The sequence below is a fragment of the Rhipicephalus sanguineus genome, chromosome 3, assembly GCF_013339695.2.
Source record: "Rhipicephalus sanguineus isolate Rsan-2018 chromosome 3, BIME_Rsan_1.4, whole genome shotgun sequence".
Lineage (NCBI taxonomy): Eukaryota > Metazoa > Arthropoda > Arachnida > Ixodida > Ixodidae > Rhipicephalus > Rhipicephalus sanguineus.
The window spans coordinates 130,072,587-130,097,819 of NC_051178.1; the positions used below are offsets into that span (position 1 = coordinate 130,072,587).

Consider the following 25,233-nt stretch of genomic DNA (forward strand, 5'->3'; position numbering starts at 1 on the left):
TTCAAGTAGGAGACTTGGAATTGAGCCACAGCTGCCCTGCAACTGCCCGGACAGTAAGTATGCAGTATTTCCTACACTCATAACAGCTAAAACAATTTTAACCCAGAAAATTTATGCATGAGTCCCAAAGCCTGCCCTTTTAATCAGCACAAGCTGACATGCCCAAGTCGTTACCACAAAGCAAAGCAATGTGTATTGAGAACACTGGGCTTGATCTTTGTCATTGTTGGCACCAACTGGCACAACAAGTGCAGATAGAGCTAGTGAATAAACGGACAAAGATCTTGATGTGCTACATGATATCAGTCATGGGTGCATTACCAGCAGAAAGGAAGTGTTGTAGTCGGTGACCTGGTGTGAAAAAGTAACCCTGTAGCACTTATGTGAATTACAAACATGCAGGACGTATACAGTTGAACCCACTTATAACGATACCAGTTTTAACACTATACCGGTTATAACAATGAGAAACTTCTGCACTGCAACTTTTGTATGTTTTCTATGGCGAAATAACCCGCTTACAACAATGCCCGCATGCCGCATTATTCGTTATAATAATGATTTCTGGCTGTTGGGTGTCTGTACCGAAAGGTAATGGAACGCAAGATCCTTGAAAAAAAGGAATAAAACGAGAAATTCAAAAGTATGGAAATTCAAGCGGCTTATTCCCCCAACAACCCTAACGTTCCCCAGCGCCCCTTTGGATTCGTGGTATGCTTCACCGCAGAGTGTTATGGCATTGCGGCAAAGCTGACTTTTGAAATCCGCTACGGTGCGGGAGCGGCGGAGGCTTCTGTTAAAGCACTTTCAGACATGCAGTTTGAGTAAAAAGTTGAGACTTGGAACAGTTTCAGCGTCCGAAACTTCAGACGTTGTCATACATTGGCCCTATGGGGCCTGCGGCGGTCCCGTAAAAGCGTCCGAATTTTCAAGCATGTCTGAAAAATCGGCAACTTTTTCAACCTTATCACTGATATCTATTGGTATATCCCTTTCGATCTTAAAGTTTTCTCATAACAGCCTGCCGTCCCATTACTTCGTTTTTTGCGTGCAACCCGTTTATAACATTTATCGGTTGTAACAATGAAACTTTCGTGGCACTTGAGCATAGGCATGCGCAGGGTTCCTCATTAGGGGGGGCAAAGGTTCATCGCAGCGCCCCCCCCCACCCTACTAAGTCCATGTATGGGGCAGATTTTGCGCCCCCCCCCCCTCTTAGGTGACTAGAAGGGTCAATGTACGGGGCAGATTTTGTGCCCCCCTTGCCCCCCCCCCCCCCTTTGCGCACGCCTATGCACTTGAGTATTGTTATAAGTGGGTTCAACTTTATAAGTAATATAGGCTCTGTACGCACACATAGAAAAATCTGCAGTAAACTTTGTGCAATCAGTACACAAGAATTCAACAGTCCTGAATTATTGCCTAAGATAGAAATTTAAAACTCGTCCTGTACCTTTATACACATATCCTTTTTAATTCTAGTCACAGGTCCCGCCAAACAAGTTGTAACAGTTACAGTTACTGACAATCAAGTGATGGCATTATCTTTTTCGTTCCTGTAAGAACAGTAATAAAAAAGTCACAAATGCAAACATATATAATTGTCTCCCAGTGAAAATATACATACTATAAGATTTATCTATCTGTGCTTTTCTCACTCTTTCTTTTATCGATAATCTGGCATTATTTTTCAGATGGAATTACCCGTTTTAGTAACCATAACAGAGTAACACTGCCATTGCCATGTAAAAGAGTAACAGCGTTACAGTGGCAAGTTCAGAGAAAAAAGTAACGATTTGCAGCCACGTACAACTTTAGAAGGTAGCGGCATTTCCTTCTCAAAGGCCGATGAATACGAACGTGGACCAATGGACGTGCACTCCAGAGAGACATTAGTGACTCTGCAGTTGGCTCCGCCATCCAGCTCATGGGCGCAATGATTTTGTAGCGCACTAGCACGTGCCACAAGAATGCGAACAGAAGACGAAATGTACAGTTTGTGGACTCCCGACATTGACGTCTGTCTGTCTGTTTCCACAATTTCTTTAGTCGCGGAGGCAGTCGATGGTCACGCTTTGGTCATGTGGGCGGGGCCTCTTCTGCCTTCTTAAGTTCCATTTGAATGTAGTTGCCCATAACACATTATTAGTACTACTATCTAGTACTGTTCTAGACTGCAATGTATGTGAGGCAGCGAGTCACTGACCACTGGGCCTGGCATGTGGACCTGCAGCAGGTGACTCCATCGCGATGGACGTGTTGGATGAGGATGAGGAGGAGGAGGCCATCATGGCCACCGAAGGGGAGGATGAACTAGGGACGCCGCCACTGCTGCTCGAAGCTGTTGGCGCAGGGCTGGCATGACAGGGATCCGAGGCCTGCAGAGCTGTGCACTCGGGGGACGGAGGGGGCAGCCGGACGGCCGAGGGCTGCACTGCTGGAGTGTGCTGTGTGGGCGACTGCACTGCCGGCCGGGACCTAAAGTGTCCGTTAGAGAGAATGTTCAAAATCTGGGGCTTTACGTGCTGCAATGACGATGTCATTATGAGGCATGCCGCAGAGGAGGATTCCCGATTAACTTGGACGTTTAGGTTTCTTCAATGTGCACATAAATCTCCAAGTACGCAAACACGCTTGCACTTCAGCTTCACCACAAAGTAGCTGCCGTGGTCGTGATTGAACCTACGACATTGGGTTGAATTTAGTGCCATAATATTGCAGGTTATGTGCAATGGCATAGCCAGGAATTCTTTTCAGAGGGGGCATGCCCTTGCCCGTGAAGTTGATGCTAGAAGGCGGCTGTTCAAGTGTGCCTACTTTGGATATACTTTCGGTTATGTAAAAAAGGGAGGTGATATAATTTTAATGATCCAGGACAAAGCAGCTCCCTCCCTCTGAAATAATTTTACTACTTGAGAGTGCCCCGAAATGCTTGTTTGAAGATAGTTTTTGCAAACAGGCAGAGTTTATTGCTCAGAGACTGATTAAAATAAGTAGTGTTCTTAGAATGAATTATAAACATGCAAGACATATATAGTGACATAGGCTCTGTAAGCATATGCAAAATTTTGACGTCATACATAGAGAATTCAGTACAGAAGAATTAATCAGTTCTGAATTAATACCTGTAAAGATTGAGTTAAACTCTTCCATTATACACATATTCTTCTTTATTCTAAATGAAAATTTGCTTGACAGTTTGTGTAGTTTGCATCCTTTTAAACTGTTTGTATCAGGTTTCATTATACGGGCTGCACAGACCAAAAAATATCAAAACTCTGGTAACTCTTTCATTCAATACTCAAGGACTATGCACAGCACTTATAAATGCACGACTCCTCAACAAGTTAAAAGATTCCCAGTGCGATTTTCAGAAGAATGTTCTGGTACTGCTGAACAAAACTGAGGGAACTCAAGTATCCATTGAAGGACTCTAGGAAATTAATGAGCAATGCCAGTGGAACAGAATGCATCGTTATGCTAATACTAGTACTGTTATGTGAAAGATAAGTGCACCCTCCAACTCAGTGTTCTACTGACGCCATGCTGTGCTGCAAAACGTATTCTTCATTTTCGGTTGCAAAGGCCAGACAACTGATGATGACAGCTTTCGGCATGGTGCCTATGTGGATCATCTTGACACAAAGGACTGCATGGCTGCAGGATGTATTAACATCATGATGTCCGCTCGTGCGTCTGTCGCTGTTATCATTTTATACCATTGAAGAACACACTGGAACAATGAACCAACTAGCCCATACCAAAATATTGATTGAGCATGTTTTAGTTTCTTTATGCTCAAGCCCTTCTAATAAAATTAGGGAAAATCGTGCGATCTTCTGTGTCAACATTGCAATGTTATCGTTTACTTCTGTTATGACCACCATGGCAACTTGTAACTTGGTGTTAATGTGCGTCTTATTTATGTGTGCTTCTTTGTCCTTGCCTTCATTTCGTGCCATTGAAGAATGCTTTAAAACACAGCCTGTTTTCTAGCCTGTAGTCAGTGATGCTTGCAGTAAAATATGCGTAAAGAAGCATAGCTATCGGAGCTGCATGTGCCAACTCACATCAGGCCTATAAAATGAGAAGTCATTAAACACTTCAGTTGGAGATTACTCCGAAAGTGTTTTAGAAAGTGCTAGTACAAGCAGAATGACAAGATAACACTTGGCTTTATGCAAAAATTAAGGTGTAATGGTACAAATGCACTTGTGGTGCGAACAAAACAAATTATTAAGTATATATAGTGCATTCAGCAGTTCAATTAGCCACTTTGGTTTGTTACCTATGGTCGGGGACTTGCGGAGGCGAGTCACCATTGCTGCGCTTGATCCTTGGCAAGTCCCAGGGCCGGTCGTAGTCACTCTCTGGTCTCGTGTCCGAGCTGGGGCTTTGATTGTGTTGAAGCAGCGGTCTTACGGCTGGATACCGTTTGCTGTTGTCAGAGAGCCGCCGCTCAGCATTCTCACTTTCAGTCGAAGCCGAGGAGGCCCCCTGGAAGTAGTGAATTTCACACTGAAAAATTCGAAGTGCATCTGCATTTTTCCCTCCGAGGCATTTACTTATTGCATGAGGTAGGCTAGATGGGAGCACCTTTAATTCATCACTGAGGAAAGGCAAGGGGTAGGAGATTTCGTGAGACAATAACAACCATCTAGGAGTTGAAGCTGATAAAGACAGTGCTGCACGAACCTTGAGTTTGGTGGCTCTTCAATGAAAGCGGTGAGCAGTGAATTGCAGCCCTGGGCAGCTAATGCGTATCCAAAACTTCCGTCTACTGGTATCATTGCTGCAGGTCCATTAATTGGCTGAAGGCAGCTAAGGGCTGATGTTCCCTTTTTTTTACCACATGGAGCCCTCATGACTTGTTCATGCACACAGCTGCACTAGTGTGTAAACAATATAGGGCTATGACGTCCTTTCAGAGGCTGTCTGAGCTCGTAACCTATGCAGTCTGTGTCACTCAATTTCGGTGATTAGTTCTGCACATCATTACTCACTGTATGCCACTATGTATTTCTGGAATAAACTAAAGAACTCATTTACTGGCTCTTTCACCTTCATTGGTTTTAGCACTGATTCAAAGAAAAAAATAGAAGTGATTGATGAAGTGTTTTAGAGCTTGCTGTTTTTTGTAGAGCTGTGCGAATAGCAAAATTTGGGGTGCGAAGAGAATTCGAATATTGGAGTGTGAGTGCGAATCGAATCGAATATTTTTCGAATATTTCTTGTATATTTCTAGAATAGTTTTCGAATACTTCGAAGCGAAATTGCAGAAAAAAGTTAGAGAGGATTTCTAAGCATACTCTTATGAGATAGCAACATGAAAGTGTTTCTTTTCGCTATGTTGATGAAGCACTGGCAGGGTGGTGTTTCATAGTTGTCTTATCAAGAATGAGGCAATATAGAGGCCGAATTCTATTAATGTACATGATTTCGTGCAACCAAAGTGTTGCCGACAACACTTTACACGTGTAGGCAAAGATGCCATTTCTTCAGCCTCTCCTCCTCTTTCAACTTCTGTGGAAGCCCAACTGATGTGGCGGACAAAGGTGTGCTCCCTTCAAGTCCGGCATGCCAAATCTGCCTCGTAGACGTCGATATATAAGAACATCTGAAATTTTGGATGCTAATAAGCTTCGGCGTCCGATTTTTCAGACTTCCTTCACAAATTTCAGGACAAAAAGAGCATTAATTGAGCCCCCAACTCTGCCACATCTTTCGTCTCCATGTTGGAACCAGCGTTCTCTTGAGTTATTACACTTGCGACCGTAGCGGAGCTTGAAAGGCAGCTTTTCCGCAATACAAGAGTATAATGAGGTGAAGCATATTAAAAATCTGAAGGGGTCACTTTCAATCGGACGTTGACTGTATTTGTTTTTGGGAAGTTCGAATAGTTCGAATAGTAAAATTCCAGTGCGAATCGAATCGAATAGCAAACACTATTCGAAAAATATTCGAAATTTCGAATATTCGCACACCCCTAGTTCAAAGTAATCGTAATGTTCCTTTGTTAAAGTGTGTGAATATTTGTTTGGAATAAAATGTGGAATTCTAGGGCTGTTTTGGAAATGGTTGCCTTACTATTTGGAAACTATTCAAATAGTATTCGATCCGTATTCGTATTTGATTTGGTTCTAAAATTTGCTTTTTGGACAGCCCTAGTAAGAATACAAACCTTAAACGGTGCTCCATTGATCACTGTGGGCGGTGCGACTGCTACCAGTCTGCCCCGCTTTTCTTCAGGTTTTCGAGGACTGTCACAGGAAGAATTGGACAGGCTGTCCACTGATGGAGATGCCCTGAATGACTGGAGGACACAGTTGGAGCCATTTTGAAGTGGTGCAGCCGTGGGTGCCACATGCTGAAAGGCAACATCCATATATGGCTTGCAATCACAACTCCCGCAGCAATGTTCCCTTCAAACCCTTTATTCTGAATGCACAGTGTGTCGAATAGAAAGCAACTTCACAACCAAGCATGCTAGTAGGCCGGGTACAAAGCTGTAAGAAGTAGCAAAATTTCTGCCTTTATTGTTATATTGTTTTCTTCCTTTTGTTCATGTCTACTTACATTTCTCATAATTTCAGTTTGCTCCTCTTGGAATCTGATGCTGAATAGCTTGCTGGACAACCTGTCCAGACTGACTGAACACCTGACTCAAAAATGAACATGTGGCTTACTGAACGTGTTCAATCTGACTGAGCAGTTAGGCAGTTGGTAAGACTGATTGTTTAACTGTCTGAACAACTTGTTCAGGCTGGCCACCCAGTTTTCCCCACACTATAAATCTCTGTGTCTGTTACAGCATAAAAAAATGTGCGCAGACATTCCTGTGGTACGGTAGCACTGTCTCAAAGAGGACCTGCAACACTTTTACAGCGGCACTTTTATGACTAGGGCATTCTGGTTGTTGGTAAGCAAAAATGTACGTGCTGCAGAAAATGGGCAAACCCCACTAGTCACCATTGGTCCATTAAAAATGAAGAAGTGAACACATGGGCACCAAACAACGATTAACACTGTGCACAAAATGCCAAGTGCATGCAGCAAGCCAGACAAGATGGCGCATGTCACGTGTAAATATGCATGCTCCTCATGTGGAAAACTTTAAAGGAGCATTAGCTAAATTTAAAAGGAACTTTCTGGACAGACATTCGGGGTTTATTTGCAGGGTGTGTGATATGCTATGGTTCGAAGTCCTGTCTCACCTCTTTGTCTTGAGTGGCCAAAGACATGGTGCTCTTTGGCCACCCATGGCCCTTGCGCCACAGAACACCACTAATCACCATCACCCCTGTGTTGTGTGCTAAACAGCCTCACTGGTCATCCATTTCACCTTCACAGAGCGGAATGGCTCCTAAATTTCTTGGACATGGTCAGAAAACACTGCCGATCAGTAGTCAAGGCTCCTGTGAACATTTGAGCCAAATGTTATAGCACTGCATGCCACAGGTAACATACAATTACATTTTAAAGGCAGCTAAAAATCAACTGCTCTTTTCTTGGCAAATTATGTCATCGACAGGCCCTAATACATCATCGGAGGGGAAGACATGGCCATTGGCTGATTTCAGCACTCTTATGCCGCATAGTTACCGTGACTGCCTCAGGGTGCCGCCATGTGCCAGCAACACGCTCTGTAGTGTGCTACAACTAGCTAACTTTAATTAAAATTACACAGTAGCAACACTAGCATGCTTGTGGTCACACCAAATGTGAGCCATAACTTTAAAAGAAAAAAAGAAGTGAAAGAGCTCAAGGTAATGGCATGCCATGAAGGAGCTTCTTGCCCCTTCGTCATCTCCCCCTGTGTAGATTTCAGCGCACTGTTTGGTATGATAGGAGAGAAAGAACTCTTGAAGCAAGCGACAAAAGTGTTGTAGGATCCCGTTAAAGGGGTCCTGAATCACTTTTTAAAGTAATCGTTGAATAACCTCAGTATTAAAGTTTATTGCTTCATGAATCGATCACCGCAGAAATTTTTCTAATTTGCCAAGAATGAGCGAGGTTACATGGATTGTCACATGCTTTAAGCGCTTTCTTTCTTCTTTCATACTGATGAGCGCACTGGAAGCTACATAGGGGTGGATGACAAAGGATAAAGAAGCTACATTAGCTTGTGTCACGACCTTATTAAGCGCAGGTCATGAAACATGATCACTCTCTCCGTCTGCGATTCCAGTGCACAATAGTGCTGCTACTGTGTAATTTTAGCACACTATAGAGCACGGCACCCGCACGTGGCAGAACTCCCGTGGCAAGAAGCGCATCCACTCAAAATGCCACTCTTGGTTTATGCCAGCTATCGGCCAATAACCACAATCTGCTATATGACACCATTTAGCAGCCGCCAGCAGCTCCGAAGAGTGAAGAAGGGCCTCTGTATGAAGAGAGTGCTTGAGATATTGACAACTTCACGTTCCGCTTGCAAACTCTTCTTGCCATGCACGACTGCAAGATTTGGCTGAGCTGTTCACAACAGCATCTGTTTTCTGCTGTATCTGTTTCTTGACCAAGCATGTGGGATGGTTCAGGACCTCTTTAAATAAGGGAACAATGCTATGCACTCTAGTGCAATAGAAAAAATGAACAGAGAGAAACAACGAATTTTCTATCTTAATTGCTGCTGCAACAGAATAGACTGGCAAGCAGGATTTGTAAAACTTACACTGGAATTAGCAGTGACTGGTTGTAGTGGACCGTGCCGGCCTCGCTTCTCATCAGGCCTGCGGGGACTGTTGTCTGAGGAGGAGGATGATGACACATTGTCTGAGGATGTGGACCGGAACCCATTGAGCAGCACGGGCGCCAGGGCCATTGGCTCCCCTTCCTTGCGGTGGCCACCATGCCTTGGGCGCCGCACTGGCTCTGAAGGGAGCACCTGAATCAGAGTCAGGGTTAAGGCTTTTGAGTCATTCTCATCACTATATGTTGTCACAGTCCATAAGCAAAATTTATAGGGATGTTTACGTTGTATATTTTGATGGCAACAGCTGCAGTAACGGAACAATTAGGAAGTGTTATGTGTGGTGCCTAAGCCAAAGGCGAACCAGCGGCACAGCGGTTCCTTTTGAGTAATCCTTGGAAAAAGGGATAAGCTTAGTGACTAAGCCGAAGTGAGCCAGAGAAGGGGGCTCACACTAACAACATATGCCCCTTTTTTTTGGACTACGTCTCCAGGTGCAGGAATCTGCTGCCATGCGTCTGAGGTACTGGTGGTCTTAGCAATGTTGAATTGTTGCCGTCCCTACAGAAAAGATGCCGATTGGCTCTGTCAAGAGATCCGCCTTAGTGGTTCATGGTAGTGCATTAGCTAAGCATCGAACAGGACAACTTCCTTGTGCAGTGATGTGCGTACTGCTAAGTACTTCTTTATTGTTGTTCACCTCTCTGCGGTGTACTTCTTTATTGTTGTTCACCTCTCTGCGGTACTTGTTTGTGAACAATGTTGCTTGTTGGGCGAGTTGGAACAAGTCAGTCAATGATATTTAGCGCAAACACTAGACAACAGACAAAGGAGAGGACGTAGGTGCAGTGCATTCTTCCAACTAAAATTTATTCGAAAGGAACACACATATATATATACGGACCAAAGGAAAAAAAAGAGAATAAAAGAAAAAGAAAAAAACCTGGGAGTGAAAAGAAAAAGAAGATAAAACCAAAGATGTGCCCGCTTGGAAAAGAATAACACGTAATATGCGCTGCGTCAACATCCTCTCCTTTGTCTGTTGTCTAGTGTTTGCACTAAATATCATTATGACTGACTTGTTTGTGAAGCTGACAGATATGCTTCGTCCTTTCCGAGGGGAAGAAGAGTGGGAAGAGTGTCCTCCTTTGGAAGGACAATTTAAAAGGACACTTCGAGTGTGTTGACTAAAAAAAATTTAAGGTAATTATAATATATATTTACCAAAATTACCCAAAATACGCCCATCACGCCAACAGTAATAACTATCAATCCAATCATACAAAAAGAAAATGGCCTGGCATCATTATAGTAGCTGTAAATGTAGGCAATGCAGTGAACTAGGATCTCTGCGCTATCATTGATATTAGGTATATTATATAGCCTAAGAACCAAAAATTGTGTTGTTTCAAAAGGTTGTTTTTCAACAGAAATATTATAACATCAAAACTTATTCACTGTTTTCAATTTTCCTAGTTCATTGCAAAGAATAATGTCTAAGCAAAAAACACGGAAAGTTTCATTGAAAAATATTCATTTGTTCAAAAGTCATGAGCTCTTGCGCAACAAAAACCGACTGAAAATCAGGTTTTGAGAAAAATAAGAATTAAATTTTCCAAACATTTCATTTTCAGGTTGAGGGTGGTCACAAAAAAGATTAAATACAGACTCAAGTTTTTCTGCGCCGCAATTTCGAATGTCTGCACATTTTTAGAATGTCAAAATTGAAAATTCACTTTTTATCTAAAGAAAACATCATTTGAAAGGGTGACGACGTTCCTTAACTGGGTTAGTTGGATTGTCTCGTCTGTTTCACCTGGTCGTCTGTGCTGTTTCGCCTTAAAGTACAGCTTCCTCCTGATTTTACAATTCCTTTAGCTGCTAGTCCGACTTGACATTGGGTAGCTCCTCTGTTAGCTTGCTTTCTAAGTAAGTAGCAAAAGCATGCTAAAGCTGCGAGAAGTATGACTTCACTCTATCTTGCTGCTATCTGAGGGGCAGCCAACAGCAGCAGTTTCATATAGATGCTTAGTGCTATGCACAAAGGAGCCTACATATGGCTATTCAGCAAAAGAGGTATGCCTGCCAGAGAAAATGAGCACACAGCACTGCAGAAGAATGCAGAGATATCTGTGTAAACAGTTTTATCAACACAATACATGACCGAGTTTCATACTGAAGAAAAGCATAGAATATAAAAGCATCAGCAAATGACAACTCCTAACCTTGACGCCTGCGTGGATGCTGCGCTTAACGGCGACTGCGCCGAGAGGTGCAGCAGGGGGGTTCTCAGAAATTGGGGACTGCGGTAATGGGTGGTTCTGGTAAATGGCCTTGTCGGCCGCCGACGCTTGCTTGCTCGCCAAACCCTGCCCTCTGGTGGCAGGAATTGGAACTGAAGGGTTGCCACTGCTGCTGGAACCACGAGGTGTTGGTGCTGGTTGCTGCTGAACATTAGAAGATGCTGAGGTGCCACTACTGCTCCCCTGCAAGTGGCAAGAATTTAAAGTGATTAAATTAACACTGGTACATATTAGTACTTTAAAACATTTCTTGCTCTTGAATAGAGTAGCACAAACCATTAGCACATGTGCACAAGCCTCTAAGGTTGAGTAAACCATTTGGAAATAGCACAAAGGGCACTTATGTTCAATAGGGAAAGGGAAGTAAAGAAAGTGAGTGGAAAGTAGAGGCCACCTTTTCTAGATATGATCCCACTTTGAGCACCAGGTAGCGGTACCTCTCTCCCCATTAGAGAAACCGGCGGGTGCGTGGCAGCACTGTGACTAGAACCCAGTGCCAAACCAGACACCGCAGGAAGGCTGTGCTAAGTGCTTATCTTTTCCCTTATTTTTCTGCCAGTCACCGCTCGCCCTAGCTTGCTCTGCTGCCCACCACTTTGCTGTGGCCTCGTGCAGCAGCGATGGGCTGTGAGACGAGTCTGTCCCTTCTTCCCCTTAATTATTTAGGACGCTGCCAGTGATTACACTCTAAAAACAGGTTGCACCCATTGGGGAGTCTTTTTGTCTCACAACAATAATCATTATCCGGCATGCTTGTTTTTCCTTAATAAAAAAATTCAGCCAGTTCCACGCCGTGAAAACCATCTGACAGCGAAGCTGTAAGCGCACGAGTGTATGTGATTGGTTTACGGGATGACATGGTGTCATAAATCCGCCGCTATATCTGAAATGCGAGTGCTTACACTTGATTGGGTAAAGCGAGATCACATCACCAGCGAGCTCAGGCAGTGGTGCTTCCGCAAACGTCTCATGCAACGTGATATTTAGTGATATCACATGACCTGCTGGCTCAGGCAATGGAGTTTCAGCGAACGCCTAGCGTCACATGATTTGCTGCAGGCAAGTGACCTTTCACGCACCCAGGTGCTTAGCCTTGGTTTATTACAATTAATGTAAGCCTTTAATTAATGTAATTAATAAGAGTTGGGGCAGCTACACACTAGTGGTGCAATGACTGGATACAGCTTCTCCTCTTCCTTTCCCTCCTCCTCACCCTCACATCACTCCTCGTTACCCTCACTTCCCTTTCCCATGCCCTTGCTATATTGTACTATACACGGCTAAGATATGCTCTCTCTCTCCCTCTCTCTTTCTTTCTGTCTCTTTCTCTAACTCTCGTTTCTCTTTCTTTCTGTTTCTCTCTATCTTTTTCTCGTTGTCTCGCCCAGAGCAACACAATCCTATGGTTCCCAAAAATGCTTGCTCTGCTAGCGTGCCTGGATAACCGAGTAGTTAGGACGCTCGCCTTCGGCTCGTAGGTACCCGGGTTCGAATCCCGCCTCGCCAAGAAATTTTATGTTCTGTTATTTATTTATTCTCCTCTTCTCTCCTCCTCCTTTCCTTCCTCCAACGCGTTGCTAGGCGGCGCAATCGGCGAATCCAGGCGCAGCTGTGCCAAGTGGTTGCTAGGCAACGCGAGTTCCTGCGGACGATTCAGCGCCGAACTTCGAGGCTAAACACCTCCGCTGTTAAATGTGCGAATTGCTTCCCCGGTATATTTACCAAAAGTTATCATCATCACTTCGTTTTGTTTCCTTATTCACTCTTCCATCTGGTCGCGTGACCTGTGTGACGCCATTTGTGATCTCAAGGCAACGGACGTATGGCGATAACGCAAGAAAATGCACGCGAAATTGGTGACGATTATCGTTTTCGGATGGAAAGGTTACACCCCTTCTTTTTAGAGAGCAGAACGATCGGCGCTTTTGAGCAGGCGCGATCGGGGCACGCGCTGCGCTCAAACGAGACAAGCATACGAGCCCATAGTGTTTTCAGCGAGATCGCGGCTTGATAAAGCTGCTCGCTTCGTGCTCGCAATGTAAACAGTGAAGGAGCGGCTTGATAAGAGCGTTCACTCTAACCTCGCGGCTTAAAAATCAAGACCGCAGGTTGATAGGAAGTTCGCTTAACGCTCGTGCGACGATGAGGCGTAGACAGCACATCGTTAGTGAGCGTCTGCTAAAGACAGTACCGGGGATGCTATTCTGGACATTATCAAATTCCGCCATGTTGTCAAATTCCGCCACTGGTAAACTCTGATTGGCCTACAGGGCTGCTACGGCCTCTCTGATTGGCTTAAAATGGGGCCATTACGAAATTTGACATGACGGAATTTGACAGCCTCCAGAATAGCACCCCGGTGCGTTCTCCCTCAACTAAGTTTCAATTTTCGAAGAATATTTGTTCGGAATTCATTTTGCCCACAGAAATTAGAAGCGTCAACCTTTATTATGACTGGAGCCGGTTATTAACCCCTCGAATGAAAAGCTTCAAATTGCATTTGGATCAATTGACAAAGCGTCAGCAACGCTGTTGCCTGTATAAGCAAAGACGTATCCAGTGCCGAGGCACAAGAAACTTTATCGCGAATATTGCTGACGCTATTTCAGGAAGACCCCATGAGGTCTATGCGGGGCCAGCTGGCTTAATTTTCGTAATATCACTTATGTCAAAACTCTGCTGACACTGAATTCTTTTCCTAGTTGTTACGGTTTAGAGTTAACAGAGTTTTACTGCATAGTACTCATTAATCCAGAAGATGATGCCAGCTCTTATCCAAATTTTATTGCTACAGGATCATCATGCACATCAGTATCATAGGTCAATATGATACTGCAATATGATAATGCTGCTTGACTGGTGACCCGAAGGTCGCGGGATCGAATCCCAGCCGCGGCGGCCGCATTTCGATGGAGGCAAAGTGCTAGAAGCCCGTGTACTTATATTTAGGTGCATGTGAAGAACCCCAGGTGGTCGGAATTTCCGGAGCCCTCCACTACGGTGTGCCTCATATCGTGGTTTTGGGACGTAAAACCTTAGCAGTTACTACTGGGTCATTAGGAGTTCTGGTTATGCAAAAGAGATTAAATTGGTCTACGACGAAATCATCGCTTTTTCTTTCTCGTTCTTCGCTGTTCCAACTGGCGCTGCATTTTAGGACATATATATCAGCCAATGGGTCTTTTCGAATCGATCAAATTGCGATAAACGTACTGTTCAATGCATAGACTGCGATAAACTATACAATTCAATGCATAGACTGTCCCGCATACCTGGTGCGGTGGTGGCTTCGGGCAACAGGCATCCTGCAGTGAAGGTTGCCTCGTGATGCCACCCTTGCGCCCCGGCGTGACTGCCACTCCCGAAGACGAAGACGACGATGGCACCGGGTATAGGGGACCTGCACGCGGCTGCTGCTGCAGCCCAGCGAGGAGGACGGGGCTTTGGGCCATTCGGTCCAAGTCCTGCTCCGGGTCTCGCTGCTTGACGCGAGAGTCGAACGCCGTCTCGTAGATGTGCCTCTGGCGGGCCATCTCGTCGGCAGACAGCGCGCCCCCCGCAGCGGGGGTGGCGGCGTGTGCCGGAGTGGGGGTCTTGTTGTTGCGCTGCTCTTCGGCCCTCAGTAGCCGCAGAGCCACGGCGGCTGGGCCCGTGTCCCAAGGGTCGCAGTACTGCACGTCGCCCGCGTCGTCGCCGCATGCCTCTGCTGCTGACGCCGCTGCTGATGCTGCTGAAACCAATGGGAAGAAATGCTGAGACCTCATTCTGAACATCTTGTGACCAGGGGCGGGGAGATTTATGCGTTGTGTTTTGACAATGTGACAGTGCTTGCTCTTGGGGGGCAGAAGAAAATTTAGAGGGGGGGGGGGGGCTGTAGCCCACCCCTTGCCCCCTTATGACACCGCCCCTTCTTGTGACAGCGCAGTTCGTTTACCCGCCGTCATAAATTTGGTGCATTTAATTAGGCTACGTTAATAAGTACTGACAGGCCGAAGGTATGTGATATGCATATACATAAAATCAGTCTTTTCGAAAAAGCTTCGAACTCTGAAAAAGAGCTCACTTTAAACATGTATCGCTACGCACGTCCGGAAGTTCTAAAGGAGTTTTTTGAAACTCCCGTCATGCGTCTGGCGCATGCATGCGCGACGTTTTTAAACCTTTGTCCTTAAAGTGAAGAGGTCCGTTGGCCTCATCACCGACAGCCTTGGAGATCCAAAGATTCAGAAGCGTGAGACAAACTCATGATGGCATTAAGCGGTAGTCTTTGTCGCGGTCGCGCCGAGAAAAGAAAATGCATATAAAAGAAGTCTTCAATGTTGTTTAACTTGCCTTTTATCATACTGCTTTGAAGGAGTGGCTAGATTTTTACGCACAGGCTGTCCCAAAGTGGCAATCGACGTTTAAGCCACTCATAGTTATAGACATGCTGTATATAGCACTCATTGGTACATTCGTTATAGCAGGGTATTTTGACACCGGGAACGGGAGTCGACAATGCCCACGTTTGACACTGCGAGAGCATCCCATTTTGATGATTTGGTAACGCAACACTAAGAGAGACGAATAAAGAATATACAGACATGCGCATACTCGCAACCGAAATTTTGTTGAAAGGAAAAACATAAATAGAAAAGTACAGCGCCAACTGAACATCAACTGCGTTGTACTTTAATGTTTATGTGTTTTCCTTTTCAAGAAAATTTCAGTTGCGCGTATGCGCATGTCCTTGTATGTTCTTGCTAGTATTGCGCTACCAAATCATCAAGATAGAACCGTACCAACTCGTCCAAATGTCTACGCTTCTGCGAGAACATTCGCGCCAGTTTAACTAAGCGCCTTTCTCACCAGCTTCATCCGCTGTCTTGGAGGCCTTGCTGCCGGGTTCGCTATGGGTGGCGGAGGACGCCGACGCGGAGCTCGAACCGGAAGCCTGCGACTGATGTGGTGGCGGCTGAGGGCTCGACTTGCTGCCACTGTTGCTGAGCCGCTGGTTCTCGGCAGCGTTCTTCGACGAGGACGAGCCGCAGCTGACGCTCGGGGACGTAGGGGCCGCTGCATAGAGGAAATTGTACGTTGAGCTCCTAGGCGAGCCAAACAGCCAGCATCACATCAATCAGCGTGGTTGATGTTGCCTAAGAAATGATGTTACACCGAAATCCTACACATGCCCATCTCTCTGGAGGTCGGTTTAAATTTTCAATTTGAATTTATCCACAAAGAACAATCTACAAAAATGTAATAGTTGTAGAAACGCAACTGAATCCCTAGTCTAAGGCTAGATGGGAGTCATTGAAATGTAATTATCAAGAAGAGCATGCCACACAGCAAAACAATAAGTATACAAACAAAAATATTTTACTAACATTATAACACTTAAGAAACGAATTATAAGATATTATGTATGTACGGTGCATAGAAATTAGTGGAGATAAAAATTTTAATTCAGTAGTCACTTAGTTTGGTTGTTGGCGCTCCTAACTTCTGCTAACAGAGATGCTAAACGCGCACAGGGAAATGACACCTTAATAACGCTTTAACAACGATAGAAGAAACAGCCTGTCATAGTGCTAAGTACAAGGGTTAAACATCATACAGCTTATGACACTCTTAATCTGCGCCATAATCTGGGTCGACCAGTGCTTTTGCATCCCGGTCCGCGTGGGCAAGCTGTTGCCACGGCCAAAGAGAACCTCTTCGATGTGGCCATGTGCCGGATGAGACAAATAAGCCACGGTGGCTTACAGACGGAACGTATGACATGTTCCCACCGTCCCATGCTGATGCCGTTTTGCAGCTGTCACCGCAGAAGGGTGCCCCATTCAACTTATAAACGTTAGAATCGGAGTCGTTCTGACTGCTTTTCTATAAGATCGCGTAGAATGTAGCCGGCCATCACCCCCTTATTTGTCACCCATGCGTTGCGCCTGCAAATCCACTGAAATAGATTTGCGTCTTCAAGTAACGCCTTATATGCGAAACATTCAAATTTATAGTTGTACTTAAGATTATACTGTACTATAACTTGGTTATGTCAGTTTGCAAGCTGGAAGAAATGAAGTAGGAGCACTTGTCCAAGATACAGAATTGTTCGGAGTTAGAACGCGCGCGCGCGCGCGCACACACACACACACACACACACACACACACACACACACACACACACCACACACACACACACACACACACACACACACACACACACACACACACACGCACGCACGCACGCACGCACACGATTACCTATGGCAATGAAACACACAGAGGAGGTGAAATAAAATTTATCTTGTTTTATCAGACTTCGTTTGTCACGTCGATAAAGTAAGGATGTGCATATCAAGGCAGCAAAGCCTCTGCTTCATATTACCAAGGCTGGAAAGTTATTACCGCAGTAAGCTGTAGCCGCTAAATAAGGAAAAGACTGTTACGAAAATGAAGGCTTCCGCAGCGTCGTCTTAACTCCGCCATACAAACAGTTACTTCCCAGCTTCGGCCCCTGAATGTTGACGCCGGACGGCAAAGACAATATACTAATCCTCGAAGGGTAATGTACGACTATACGCTACCGGATGGGACGCGTAGGGATTACCCGGAAGGACACGATAAGGAAAATCGCTCGAAAGAATGGGAGTATTAGGGAAGTGATTAGTTTGTCCGGAAGTAATGACTCCCCGAGGCAAGGCGAAGCCTTGGACAATGGAAGAAGAAGCGCGCTCGGCGACGAGCCGACAGCGAATTAGAAAGGCCGAACAGCTCGATCGAAGAGAGAGCTTCCTTGCTTTATCGTGCCGTTTATATTTACCCCCGCGTACTTGTATCTTTTGTCCTTTTTTTTAAATTTTCTGAAATAAATACGTCTTTTTATTATTAGCGTGGTAAAGAGACCGCTCGAAGAGAGTGCGATCGGCGCGGATCAAGATGCGCACACAGTCCTCGGGGCACCGCGGTACAGCTTATGCCCGGAAAAGCCCGCGCGGCTCGCCAAATTTGACGGGGCCTTCTCCCCGCGACGCGATGCGGAACACATACGATCGGATAGGGACCCTTGGGATTCCAAGCCGCGCAGGGAGCTCGCGTCTTGCTCTTCCCGTTTTCCCTCTTCCACATTTTCGTGTCATCGTCCGGGATACCAGAAACATGCCTCCGGGAGAGACACGCGATTCAACCGACCGGACAAGCCGTTCCCGTTTTCCCAGCGCTGAGATATATCCATCGCATACACTATATACCGTCTCCACCTTTCCTCCCCCCCCCCTCCTCATTCACTGGTGTTCGCTTCCCCAAGCCCCTTCGTCTGATTCCAACTAATACGCGATGTCTCCCTAAAACTGTACAGTCTTGAAACAGCTGCCACCGGCGTCTTCCCCTCAAACTCCACATCGACTCATCGCAACAATTCCTGAACGTTAAGTGGCGTTTAGTTATAACGCCATCGAAGTTTTATATATATATATATATATATATATATATATATATATATATATATATATATATATATATATATATATATATATATATATATATATATACTATGCGATCGCGCGCAGAGCACGCGGCAGTCAATCGCAAACCATTCGTACATGTGCAAACGACTTCGGGAATGCTCCCCTGTCGGTCTACGTCACTTGTAGCTGGTTAGCCTTCCTGCCTTCAGCCTTTCTGTTTCCTCCTATAGCCTCGACAGCCGCTGCACGGATTTGCGTAAATCAGAGTATATGCATACATGCCGAAGGAATCGCTCATCCGGTTCGCGGCGGTTGTGTCTCGGCTTCATTCCCCGATAAACCGTTCCGAGGCCACTTCATCCGAGAATTCCTATATAAAGCTGCAGCCGGGGAGCGTCCAATCGAATGGAGGCTTTCGCGGAGAACAACGGGAGATGCGTGCGACAGTGTACACACGCTGGAAGGGCTGATATATTGGGGGGGGGGGGGGGAGTCGATTCTCGTTCAAGACGGCTGCGTTTCCCGTACTTCTACTTAAGCCGGAACAAGCGTCGATAGAGGAGATCGCTGACAAGCCATAGCTTTGCCCGCCGTGTTCCAGGGGGACCACTTTTTTTTTTTTTTTTTGAGGAACTGCATAGGAAGCGTGGGCTTTTACGTCCGGCAAGGAAAGCTGCGCGAACGGAGCTGTTGACGGTGCTTCCCCTGGGAGCGGATTAGTAGATGTGCGGAACCTGTCCGACGCTAAAATGGCCATGTATACGGTCGTGCGGATATGGAGGTGAAAGTGCACTCTGTCGGAGGAACTCGGACAACCCTGCGGGACAGCGGCATGACATATATGAAGCGGACGGTGAAGATTAAAGCTATGCTGAAAATAATGCTTGGTTTTAGAGGAAGCTTCCCCTTCTGTGTAACCTAATGGATACGAAGACAATATACGGCAGGCGCCACGCTAAACTCTGGATGTTAGAGAATGGCTCATAAAAATCAGTTTTAAGAACATTGCATACACGAATAAAGTACTGATAAGTGTACCTTGATAAGCTGGAAAAGAAAGACACGCCTTTTAAGTTTCGGCATGGCGAACAATACAGATGATAAGCAAGTGATGCGAACAGAAATGATAGTTGCATCTTTTCTCTGTCCATGTCACTCGTAACGATGTCTGACCTGCTTGCCATGTAGAACTCATACAAACTAGTTCTGCTTAGAACGCCCGTCAAGTTAAGTTCTAAAGTTTAATCACCCTTGGAAATTATGTGTCTATATAAATAGTCCTATCATCGATACAGGAACGCTAAAGTATAAATCCCACAAAAAGAGTTTATGAGCCTTCGAAAGTTGAAACGTCTTGTCTACGTTTATTCTCTATGCAATCACCTGAAGAAGTGAACTTTGGCAAGTCTGCGAAACCTTGGCAGACATACTGCTGAATCTTGTGAAAACAAAAGGAAAAATTGGCCGCGTATCTGCGTGCTTCGCTGCAAATGTCGTGTAAAGACGATAGAAGAGGCGCTGTGTGAGATATGGACGCCATCTGGCAATACGTCGGGAAACATGAGTGCTGTGTTGCGTGCTGGTAGTCCCGGCGCAGCAGCAGGCGAAGACCGGCGGTGACCAACGCGACCGGCGGGGACGCCAGCCAGCCCGAAAACGCGGTTTGGCGCGAAGCGCTGAAGCAGAGGAACGTCCGCACTCAACGAGTACTCTCCACACACTCTTTTATTTACACGTTGCGTGGGTAAAACAGGAACGCCAGAGCGGCGCCCACAACCGGCAGCCTGAAGGCCGCCCACAACGCTGCTTTTTCATTTTTTAAATATTTTTTTTCACCTTCTTGGCCTTCTCAAAACTAAAGTTTTTCAACACCAACCCATGGCATTCGTACAGTGCAATACAGAACCGAAACCGAAACACAACAATGACGTCGTGCGAAGGGCACGGAGGAAGGCAAATTTCAGCGCAGTCGCATTTTCAGCTTTGTTGAAACAGCGCTCACTAGACGACGACGAAGTAAAAGAAGGCACAGGACAGGCAGCGCCTGTCCTGTGCCTTCTTTTACTTCGTCGTCGTCTAGTGAGCGCTGTTTCAACAAAGATGAACGCATACCAACTCGCTCAAGCTTCCATTCTTATGCACTTTCAGCGCAGCTTAAGAAACTACGGTCCTTAAAATTACGTATGTATGAATTTTCTGTTAAAGGAACACGCCACCTAATACTTACCTAGTGATGTTGCACCTCAGATATGCATGATATTTACTTTTTGATCGACAACGTTCACAAGTATGAACAGCCGTACCAGTTCAAGACGGCTGGCCCTTGGGCAAGTGGTTCAACTTTGGCCGAGTGGCTGAATCGAGGGACGTGCCGACAAACAGAAAGACAGACCAAAATTTCTGCGTTTAAGTTCCCCAAGAAAGACTATCGTCTTTAAAAAATTCGGCAGATCCCACGTACCGTGAGAATCGATGCTATGCGAAGCATGCGCAGGAAAGTGACTGTGTCGAAATTTTCACATTGAGCGAAACGTTACGGAATGACGCTAGAGAAATGTGCAAACGGTATACACACACATATTTTGAAGAGTCGCACATGTATTATATAACCAGTGCTTTACAGCTGCTTAAAGGGGTCATGAACCACTTTTCCAAGTAATGATCTAATGACCTCAGTATCGGAGTGTACTGCCTTTCGAAATCGATTGCCGCAAAAATTTCTCGAATCCGTCAAGAATCAGCGGAGTTACGGGGGTTTGGCGCACGCTCCCAGCGCTTTCTCTCTTTTCTCGTGCCGACGAGCGCACTGGAAGCTAGACAGGGAGGGATGGCATGGGGGAAAGAAGTTACGCCAGCGCGCGTCATGAAACGCGATCGCTCTCCCGCTGTGATTCGCTTGCGCGAGTGCGGCTACCGTGTTCTGAGGAGTGCGGCGCCGGCAAGTGGCGGCACCCCGCGGCAAGAAGCGCATCTGATCCGAACGCCGCTCTCGATTTACGTCGGCTATCGGCCAATAAGCATGCTATGTCTCTTGCGACGTACAGCGGACAGACGCCCCGCCCACCGACGAGAGTGAGAACCGGCCTCTGTTTGAAAAGAGGGTGCCTGGGGAAACGGCAACTTCGCGCTCCGCTTGTGGCCATTACGCGGCGCGCACGACTGTAATATTTGGCAGAGCAGTTCATAGCCGTGTCAGCTTTCCGCAGGATGTGTTTTTTCAATCAGCCCAAGGGGTGTTTCATGACCCCTTTAACGATGCCAACAGCAAGATAGGTGTTACCAACACCAAACGCAGTAAGCTGATATGTTGTGTTTATATTCTTCAATACTGGGTAGCGCGAATCCAAAAGGACAAAGAAGGAGCACAGATGCACAGGACAGGTGCTACTGGCAACTAAGCTTTATTCAGAAAAGTTCCCTAGATATATACATAGCCGAGCGGCACGCGCAGGCGCGCTGCACGTACGTTAGAGTCACAGTTGCAGTTGTTGCAGTTGCGTTACAGTTGTTATGCTTATACTTCTCCGTTGCGACGGAGAACGCACGCACGTTTCACGAACCCGTGTGCATATGTTTAAGGGGTTCTTGGCCGTTCTTGAATAAGGTCATCACCACAGTGATCAGTGAGCACCAGCAGCTGGACAGGACTATCGGTTCCGTTCGTGATCGCGGCTGCGAACGGTGTAAGTGTAGTGAAGTGCGAGGTATAGTAGAGCTCGTGGAAACCGCGGATGACTTTTACGAAGAAATGACCTATGATGCCTTCGGTCATGGACGTGGCACCGAGGTCTTGTGATGCCCTGTCCACATCCAAGCCATCTTTCATGCCGTCTAAGAACAAGGCGTTGTTGGGTTTTCATAAATGAATGCTGAAGTCACCTGTATTCATGAGGGACATGGTCTTCTCGGCAGAGTTAGTGTAGGAAGCATTGACCCCGGTTTTTGCGTAATCCACGTTGTCGAAGTTGTGGATTACGTGGACGGGTGGATGGTAGCCCAGCGTCACCCTGGGGTGCACTGAATTCAGCTCCCTAACTTTCCTTGCGTCGGCCGCTGTGGTGTAGTGGTTACGGTGCTCTGCTGCTGACCCAAAGGTTGCGGGTTCGATCCCGGCCGCGGTGGTCGCATTTCGATGGAGACGAAATGCTAGACGCCCGTGTACTGTGTCATGTCAGTGCAGGTTATGCAATACCAGATGGTCCAAATTTCCTGAGCCCTTCACTATGGCGTCTCTCATAACCACGTTAATTGAGACTTATCACCTGTGGCACATACCCGCACAACATGAACTCTGGTATGCGGGTATGTGCCAGACGTGACTGAGGTAAAGGGTTTCATGACGTACGCGCCAGTTATTTTGCGTTATTCATGCCATCACCAGTGAATCGTGTTCGTCATACATTGATCCTCTGCTGTGCGAATTTTGGTATATACTGCAAGTTAGGCAGACGACCAGGAGAGCGCCCAGACGTAGGCGGATAGATAGAAACGCCCAAAGTGCCTGAGGTTCGCTAAGAAATGCTTCGCATTAAAAAAAAAAGGTCGCACAAGTTCAACGTGATGCGATTTTTTTCCGCGAACTAGATAGACGTATGCATATACACAGACTGCACGGTGCGCGCGTGTCTTCGCTGTCAGCATGTATTTCGAGTTATGATTCACAAAAAAAAGTGAAAAAAAATTCGGCAGATCCCACGTACCGTGGGAGTCGATGTTATGCGAAGCATGCGGCGGGAAGGTGACTGTGGCGGAATTTTTTTACTGAGCGAAACGCTACAAAATGACGCTAAATGTATGTATAAATTTTATACGCACACATATATGTTGAAGAGCCGCATATGTGTTATATAACCAGATGTTTACACTTGGATAACGCTGCCAATGGCAACGTGGGTATTACCAACGCCAGAAGATGTAAGCTGATATGTAATATTTATACTTGTCCCTTATGATGGAGAACGCACGCACGTTTCACGAACCCGTGTGCATGTGTGAAAGAAGTTCTTGAGAGTTCTTGAACAAGGTCATCATCACCGTGGTCAGTGAGCATTAGCAGTTGGTCATGACTTGTTATTGGATTCGTTCGTGAAATCATTGACGAAGGGTCCATGTGTAGTGATATATGAGGTATAGTACAGCTGTTGGAAATCGAGGATGCCTCGCTCATTTCGTTGACAAATTATCTGTCGATATAGCCGGCGACACGTCGGAACCTGTAGTCACCGTTCGCGTTCGTGAGGTATAGGCCGTCGAGGCTGGTAGGCCTAGATAGTGCTAGGTAGACCAACATCAGTGGATGGCGCTTGTCGAATTAGTAGACTATCTGGGCGTATGTGACCAACGTAGCCTAGTATACAAAGCGGCTGTCAATCAATCTGGCATCATCCTCGGTCAGCATGAGGCCATCGCCCAGCCTCGTAAGAAATGAAGATGACACTGCGTCATTCTGACGGACTAAGTGCACTTTACGGTGCGATGATGTGAGGATCATACGTAACTATCGTTGATGTATTGATCCGGGGTCGAGCAATGCTTCAATATAGCTTGCTGAATCGCAGGAATACAAATGCAATGTTTATTAGAGGAGTATCATGTAGTGTTTATTGCTTTTTTGCAAAATTAGATAGCCAGCACCACAACCACAGGTGACTTTGCACCGACATTACGCCTGCGTAGGCTGTTTTCCCAAACTAGTTTATAGACTTGGCGTGGCTCTGTGGTAGAATACCTGATTGCCACGCAGAATGCTTGGGTTCGATTCCTGCTGGGATCCTAATTTTCATTCTTTAAATTCTTCGGGTCAACGCTGCCAATGTCTGTCTTTCTTAAAGGGGTCATGAAGCACCCCTTGGGCTGATTGAAAAAACACATCCTGCGGAAAGCTGACACGGCTATGAACTGCTCTGCCAAATATTACAGTCGTGCGCGCCGCGTAATGGCCACAAGCGGAGCGCGAAGTTGCCGTTTCCCCAGGCACCCTCTTTTCAAACAGAGGCCGGTTCTCACTCTCGTCGGTGGGCGGGGCGTCTGTCCGCTGTACGTCGCAAGAGACATAGCATGCTTATTGGCCGATAGCCGACGTAAATCGAGAGCGGCGTTCGGATCAGATGCGCTTCTTGCCGCGGGGTGCCGCCACTTGCCGGCGCCGCACTCCTCAGAACACGGTAGCCGCACTCGCGCAAGCGAATCACAGCGGGAGAGCGATCGCGTTTCATGACGCGCGCTGGCGTAACTTCTTTCCCCCATGCCATCCCTCCCTGTCTAGCTTCCAGTGCGCTCGTCGGCACGAGAAAAGAGAGAAAGCGCTGGGAGCGTGCGCCAAACCCCCGTAACTCCGCTGATTCTTGACGGATTCGAGAAATTTTTGCGGCAATCGATTCGAAAGGCAGTACACTCCGATACTGAGGCCATTAGATCATTACTTGGAAAAGTGGTTCATGACCCCTTTAACGCTCCCGCATTTAAGCTACCAATGTCTGTTCTCGCCGTTCCTGGGAAGATATAAACTGTGAATCACCTGTGGCGCATACCCGTACACCGCGGCCCCTGGTAAACGGTTATGTGCCACACGTGTCTGGAAGAAAGGGTTTGACGACGTACGCGACAGCATTCTCACGTTATTCATGTCATGACCCGAAAGTCATATTCGTCAAATCCCCTTACCCTCCCATGCAAATTTTGGTCTACACCAAGTTCAGGAGGCGATCATGAGACCCAGACGTAGGCGGCTAGATAGATAGATAGATAGATAGATAGATACGTAGATAGAAACGCTCAAAGTACCAAAGGTTCG

At 46.3% G+C, this 25,233-nt stretch overlaps 1 protein-coding gene across 1 annotated transcript in view; it reads right to left on the reverse strand.

Moving 5' to 3' along the window:
• Positions 1-25,233, reverse strand: part of LOC119385843 (serine/arginine repetitive matrix protein 2) — a 48,718-nt gene that overhangs the window by 7,956 nt on the left and 15,529 nt on the right. The window contains exons 3-9 of the mRNA XM_037653216.2: positions 15,844-16,050; positions 14,268-14,725; positions 10,918-11,178; positions 8,675-8,887; positions 6,182-6,367; positions 4,289-4,497; positions 2,207-2,478 (exon numbers count right to left, since the gene is read on the reverse strand). Coding sequence (XP_037509144.1) covers positions 2,207-2,478; positions 4,289-4,497; positions 6,182-6,367; positions 8,675-8,887; positions 10,918-11,178; positions 14,268-14,725; positions 15,844-16,050 — 1,806 coding nt within the window. The remainder of the gene's footprint in view (positions 1-2,206; positions 2,479-4,288; positions 4,498-6,181; positions 6,368-8,674; positions 8,888-10,917; positions 11,179-14,267; positions 14,726-15,843; positions 16,051-25,233) is intronic.